Source organism: Alosa pseudoharengus, unplaced genomic scaffold (assembly GCF_046254945.1).
Source record: "Alosa pseudoharengus isolate Yale_2024_CS ecotype anadromous, Long Island Sound unplaced genomic scaffold, YU_APseudo_1.1 YU_APseudo_1.1_scf_10, whole genome shotgun sequence".
Lineage (NCBI taxonomy): Eukaryota > Metazoa > Chordata > Actinopteri > Clupeiformes > Clupeidae > Alosa > Alosa pseudoharengus.
Window position 1 is genome coordinate 21638135 of NW_027468565.1, and position 7500 is coordinate 21645634.

At 49.1% G+C, this 7500-nt stretch overlaps 1 protein-coding gene across 2 annotated transcripts in view; it reads right to left on the bottom strand.

The window, feature by feature from the left end:
• znf423 (zinc finger protein 423) overlaps positions 1 to 7500 on the bottom strand; it is a 160133-nt gene that overhangs the window by 116636 nt on the left and 35997 nt on the right. For both annotated transcript variants that reach the window (XM_076267554.1, XM_076267546.1), the window contains exon 3: positions 135 to 338. In XM_076267554.1, coding sequence (XP_076123669.1) covers positions 135 to 338 — 204 coding nt within the window. The remainder of the gene's footprint in view (positions 1 to 134; positions 339 to 7500) is intronic.

The window sequence follows — 7500 nt, forward strand, 5'->3', positions numbered from 1 at the left end:
TAACTATTTTGGAATTCATTAAGCGTGCACTTTAAAAATGCCATGGAAAAAAGAAAGGGCGTCAAACTCCTAAAATCACAGAGAGAAGACAGATATGGGTAAACAAACACACAAACACACACACACACACATACCTGCAGGGCAGTGGTTGGTGCGATGCTCGGTCAAGTCAGCCAAGCACTCAAAGTCCTGCTGGCAGTTGTCACAAGTGAAGATGGACTCGTCGTCCAGGTCGTCATCCCCAATGCGGTCATCATGGCTGGTCACGCTCTGTTCGCCGTCCTCGACCGCTCCCCGCGTCTCTTTGGACTCCCCCTCCTTCTCCTGGGCAGGAACATCTAAGGGTCACACAAACACACACACACACACACACACACACATACACACAAGAAAAAAGGTTGAGTTGAACATATGCACCTTAACTCAATTAAGATCATAAAGACATGTCACAGTCAGTGTCCTGCTGTCACCCTTATTATAACACTTTCTTCTATGAAAGGAAATGTCACAATTCTCCAGTTTTTGCACATTTTTTTGTGTGAAGAAAGTGTGAAAAAAGGAATTATTGACAACAGACCGCTTCCAACAAATCCAGCTCCACATTAAAATACAACCAGCCATGACGGAGAACATTAAGTAGCGTCCCTCGCTATGTGTAAAACAGCAACGCCGCCAACTATTTGCATTGGGGGGCTGTGAGGGGAAACTGGACCGCAACGCAAGTCGGTGATCCAACCCCATCGAAGAAGCAACCGCTCTAATGACAGAACAAAAGCGAGAGAGCGAGAAGAAGAGAAGAACGAGAGGGAGAAAGAGCGAGGGAAGTGAGGCAAACGAGGAGGGCAGGAGGAGTCGGAGGGCTGGGGTGCGACGCAGCACGGCGCGGGCGAGGCTCAAAGGGCCGCCCCCTCTGCCAGCTCTGCCGCTGCGATGGCACTGGTGGCACGCAGGGTGGACCAGTGGAGAAATCTGCCACCGCAATCCTCCAGCCGCCATTGTGGCTCGATTTTCACACCTTATTATCACATTAAACGCTCTGCCTCCAAAAGGACTGCACTGGAGACTGGAGGAGAAAGAGAGAAAGAGAGAGAGGGAGGGAGAGAGAGAGAGAGAGAGAGAGAGAGAGAGAGAGAGAGAGAGAGAGAGAGGGAGGGGAGGGAGAGAGAGGAGGAAGAGAGCAGCAAGGAAACAAAAGAAAAAAGGAAGAGAGAACAAAAACACAGGAAGGGCTGAAAGCTAGCAGATCACAAAGGCAGAGTGTGCAAACACACTAGAGGGAATGGAGGGATCAAGGTGAACAACGGAGGCAGAGAAAAAGGAAAGGTTGACGTAGAGTGTGGGAGGGAGGGGGGAAGGAGTGTATGAGTGAAGGGTGTGTGTGTGTGTGTGTGTGTGTGTGTGTGTTGAGGTGTGAGTGTGCGTGGTGGGGAGTATGTGTGGTGTGGGTGTGTGTGTGTGTTGTGGTGATGGTGGTGTGTGTGTGTGTTGTGGTGATGGTGGTGTGTGTGTGTGTGTGTGTGTGTGTGTGTGTGTGTGTATAGGAGGCAGGTCTGCTCAGCGGCTCCCTCGAGCCTTCCATCCTGTCTAATCATCCTGGACGAGGGCAATCAGAGCGAGGCGGGAGGTGGCCATTGCGCTGCTCTGCTCCGCTCCATGCCTCTGATCAGCTCTAATTTGGCCGAGCCCCGACTCCCGAGGCCTGGGCCCTGAGTCTGGAGCCCCACACTCCGCCGCTATTGCTGCTGCTTACTCCATCGGCCTCCATCTCTGCTGCTGCTGCGGGGAGTGGGAAGGCCAGAGGAAAGCCAGGGTGTTGATTTAGGCCCAATCCCAGCTTGGGCTGCGGGCAGGTGGGAGGGGAGCAAGGGGCTTTGGGGCCTTCCGGAGTGCAGTGCGGTGAGGGACGAGGAGGCTGAAAATGGAGGCGCTCCAGTTCCTTCTTCATTTCCACCACTCTCTCCACTCCCCTTTTCTCCCTCTCTCTCTCTTTCTCCCCATCTCCATCTCCATCTATCTCTCCCTCTCCATCCCCCTCTCCCTCTCTCTCTATTCCCCTCAGCTCCCTCTTTCCATCTCTCCATCTTCGAGCCTCTGTCCACTCTCCGTCCACCCCCCTCCTCTCTCAGGCCATGGGCAGAAGGGCGGGGGGGGGCTGTGGAGGTGGGATGTGGGGGGGGGGGGGTCTGGAGGAGAGAAGGGCTGAGGCCAGGGTGTGGTAGTGGTGTGTGTGTGTGTGTGTGTGTGTGTGGGGGGTGGGGTGGGGGGGATGATGGCCATCTGTCCAGTGGTGAGAGCACCGTCTGGACAGGGAGAAGAGCAGCCCCTAACTGACAGAGCACTGATAGAGTTCTGAGCTGCAGTTACAAACACACACACACACACACAGCAGACATGTGTTCTCTCTCAAACACACAAAATGCAGACTCACACAGATATAAACTAACAAAGGCATATCATGTACACAAACTAATAAAGAAATAATTTCACACATAGGCATGTCTCATATAAACAGACAATAATTTAACACGCAAAATACAGATACACACACACAGACACACACACACACACACACACACACACAGACACACACACACACACACAAGGTGCATTAACCCCTTAATTTCATCCATGAGAGCTTTCAATCTTGATACAAAATGAACCTGGCAAAAACACCCTTTCTTTGACTCTCTCTCTCTCACACACACATACACACACACACAGACACACACACACACACACACACATCATTCCCCCAGGTGCCCTCATGCCAGAGGTATGGGCACTGCCAACCCAGGCACATGCCAGCACAAACCGCTACCATGGCAACGGGGGAGGAGCCAGACAGGACCTTGTCCCTTGACACCCCTCTCCTCTCCTCTCTCTCGCTCCTCCCTCTTTCCCTCTCCTCTCCTCCCTCTCTCTCTCCTCTCTTCCCTGTCTCTCTCATCTCTCTCTCCTCTCCTCTCTTCCCTGTCTCTCTCATCTCTCTGCTCTGCTCTTCTCTCCCTCCACCTCTCCTTTTCCATTAAGACTGCTCTCTCTTCTTCTCTCCATCCATCAACCTTCCTGTACCTGTCTCATCCACGGTGATGGACAGAGCACAGTAGGAAGAGAGTGGAGGAATAGAAAGAAAAGGATGAGAGTAAAGAACAGAAGGAGGGGTTAACTTGCTCAACCGTCCAATCAGAAGCACCCCTCTCTCCACAGCATCTCCTCTATCTGTGCAGCTCCCAAGTCCTGCAGTAGCAACTGGATGGTGCCTCAGAGGGAGGTGAAACTGTGTGTGTGTGTGTGTGTGTGTGTGTGTGTGTGTGTGTGTGTGTGTGTGTGTGTGTGAGTGTGTATGAATGTGCACACTAGGGAAGGGTTTGTATGTTCTCCCAAGCACACTTTGCAAGCTACCTCCATTACTGCTGCCTGTGTCACTGTCAACCCACTAAAGGCGGAAAATCACACACAATCTCTCACACACACACACAATGCAGTGCACGCACCCAAGCTGCACCAACTCCAGACCCGTCAGTCATACTAACAAACACATACTATTGTTTTTACCTCCAGGAGGAGTGTGTGTGTGTGTGTGTGTGTGTGTGTGTGTGTGTGTGTGTGTGTGTGTGTGTGTGTGTGTGTGTGTGTGTGTGTGTGTGTGTGTGTGTGTGTGTGTGTGTGTGTGTGTGTGTGTGTGTGTGTGTGTGTGTGTGTGGCTATAGTGGGCTCATGCGACTTGCCTGATTCCTTTCAAACTGGTTTGCACACTCGCACAAACGCACATGCACACACCTGAACCCCCATAAATACAGCATTAGGAACTGCTTACACACACCTACATTATGCACACCAGATATCACCACACACACACACACACACACACACACACACACACACACACACACACACCGCTGTACAGTGTGCTGAGGTCATCCTTAATAAAGCTCGGCTGGACCATTTGTGTGAGGCACTTGAGTATTTTCGTACATAACTCAAATTGAGAGGGGAAACCCAAATGAAATCAGGCCCTTTGCTGGAAGTGGCGTCAAAGGAGACTAATCATTTCTAAAGAGCTATTCAGACCAACAAGGCCCCTTTATACACCAACATGTACTGTTGGATCCCCTCCCTCTCCCCAGATCACCCTCCCATTGGCTGGGAGGTCTGCCAATATACAGCATCGACCAATCCTCTGAGAGCATTGTGGCTCGAGGGCGTTGCAGTCTTAACGGTGCATTGGGGATGGTGTGGATATTTTTTTGTTGGAGTGCATTTGCTGTGTGTGGAGAGGCTGTGCTTATAAGTGGTTTAATGCCACCTACAGTCAACGATCACGAGGCTCAGAGCGGAAATAAAAGGCCAGATTTTGATTGTGGAGGGTGGAACTAAAAAGCCAATTTTGACTGTAATATTTATCGCCTCAAAATGACTGAGAGACCATGCATGCGTCACACAATCTATATGTGCTGTGCACTGGACAAAGCCTGAACCTTGTTTAGAATCCAACGAACATTCGGGAGAATGTGGTGTGGTGACACAGAACATGAAACATATAACAGACTCAAACTACTAAAATAAGTAGTATTAACAATAGTAGTAAAAATAACAAGTTGTAGGAAAAACATACAAAACACACATATTCCATATGTGCCAGCAGTATGACCTCCTGCACCAGTCTCTCTCTCTCTCTCTCTCTCTCTCTCTCTCTCTGCACCAGTGCACCTTGGCTGGTGTGGGCTGGTCTTATCTCTGTGCTCTGGTGCTGGGGTGGTGGAATACACCCCCAGCGTGGCCCCCGTCCCTGAGCAGGAGCCTCTGCTTAATGAAGGGGCTCTGGGCTCCCGAGGGTTCCCAGGGGCCCCTGTGGTGGTGGTGGTCGTGGTGGTTTGGAGGTGTGTGTGTGTGTGTGTGTGTGTGTCTCCCCCGCCCCGCCCCGCACCACACCGCACCACACCACCCCTGCCTGGGCCAGCTGGAGCGTTCGGCCCCCTCTCTACAGAGAGCCATTATCTCTGAGTAACAGACTGTCCCAGCGCCAAGAGTCCTCAAATACACAGACACACACACAAGTATGGACACAGAGACACACACACACACGCACAAGTATGGACACACACACACACACACTCATACATACAAGTTTGTACACAAATGCCTGCACAGACACATACACACACATATATGCATGCACAATGCACATACACTCACACACACACACACACACACACATTATGACAGATATACCTCCCTCCCCACACACACACACACACAAACAGACAGACACACATACACACATAAACTACCGCTCATATTCACTTCCAGAGAGAAATTTAATGGCATTATTTAGTGGGATTGTTTCCATTAGCTACAAATTCAGTTTCAAACACACAATTTTAAACAGGCTGCGACCAGTTTATAAGGACTATGCCATATGTGTACTGTAAATGAGTATATTTTCTTTCCCCACAACATATGCTGGCAATTGGCTCAACAAATATGCATGGAGAATGACAACAATTCACTTGATTTCTATCACTGTCTTGTCATGAATTCTCACTAATGTTTAATACGCATACTAATATACATTAAAAGCAGTCAGCTGTCTGGGAGTGAGCCTTTCATTAGCAAGTAACTAATATGTGTATAGTTTATATTAACTACTGTAATATGTAATATAACCTCATTCACTTAATATGCTGTAAGTTTGTCTAATATGCATAGAATGCAAAATACAATACTTACTTATTACTGAATTGTCATAAACTCTCATGGTTAATTGACTACGAATGTGTGTACCTTTAACATGTTTGTATCATGTAATACAAACAGTAGTACTGTAATTGTGCAACAACTGTAATTGTGATGTATTGGAGGGCTCATACATTTACAAATGGATTTCTCTATTTAGGCGCGCCTTTATTTAAAACTATGTAAATCACCTTTAGAGCACTAAGACATGTTTTCCTTAAGTTACTCCCTAGGGGGTAGCACTGCTCTTAATTCATCATTAACTTTCATGTGGAGGTAGGGACTAGGGGGCTAATACTAACACAGGCCAATAAAGATGCCCCCCTCTCTCTCTCTCTCTGGCTTTCTTTCCTCTCCGTACCCATCCCTCAACCCCCCCCCCCTTCTCTCTACCTCTCTTGGTCTCTCGCTCCAATCCCTCCCCCCTCTCTCTAACAATTCCCTACCTCTCTCTCTCTCTCTCTCTCTCTCTCTCTCTCTCTCTCTCTCTCTCTCTCTCTCTCTCTCTCTCTCTCTCTCTCTCTCCCTCCCTGCCCCCCTCCCTCTCTCTCTCTCGGAGGAAAGACAAACAGCCATGTTTGTGTGTGGTAATTAGATGACGAGAAGTGAATTAGCAGAGTCCACAGAGCGGAGCTGGATCTGGTGAGGAGCGGTGAGTGGTGGAGCAGAGCGGAGCTCCGCCTTGCTGGGACCTGCTAATTACCCCTCGTTAGGTTCGTGTGTTTTTCCTTCCTTTCACTCCTTTTTTTCTCCTCTTCCCCCCCCCCCCCGTTTTCTCTTGTTTTTAGCGGCACGACGACACATCCCTCGCTCCAACATGGGATGCAATTAGCTCTACTATGAGGGTGGGGGGTGGGGCTAGCTGTGACACACACACGGAGACACACACACACACACACACACACACACACACACACACACACACACACACACACACACACACACACACATTTGGGACAGGGGACTGTTGGTGGCATAACAACACAGACACTGCAGTGAGACGACTGTGTCCAGATCAGCCAAACTCACAAAGATACCCAGTCAAAACAACATCTCTCTCTGTCTCTCTCTCCGTTACTCTGTCTCTCTCTCCGTTACTCTGTCTCTCTCTGTTACTCTCTCTCTCTTTCTCTCTCTGCGAGTTTAAATAAAGACATGCAAATGTGTTGGGGAATATTAAAAATAATCCTGAAAAAAGAAGGCTGTCAGTCAAGCAGAACAGTGGTTGGTTGGGGACGGCCCTTTACAGACATCCTCTGATGCAGTTTTCCCTTCCTGCATGTATACACACACACACACACACACACACACACACACACAGAGAGAGAACCCCATACCACACACACACACACACACACACACACACACACACAGCTCCTCCAAGGCCTCTAGTGGATGTGGTCATGGATATAAAATTGAGTCCAACTAGTGACTGTAAACTCCGCTCATGGGCCAGTGAGGGAATATCCAGTGATGAGGTCATCCAGAGAGAAAAGCGCGACAGACTTAACGAAGTGCTTCAGCAAGTCCTTAGTGACCCACTGAGAGAGGGGGAGAGAGAGAGAGAAAGAGAGAGAGAGGTGAAGGGAGTGGAGGACAAAAAAATGAGTGGGAGGAAAGGATGGAAAGAGGAGAACAGAAAGCAGAAAAGGAAAAAAAACAACTGGAAGCAGTCAATGAAAACAGTGAGAAAGACAAAAACAAGATATGAGACACAGAAAAAAGAGAGGAGAGAGCAATATTATTGTGGAAAGAGTGAGGATG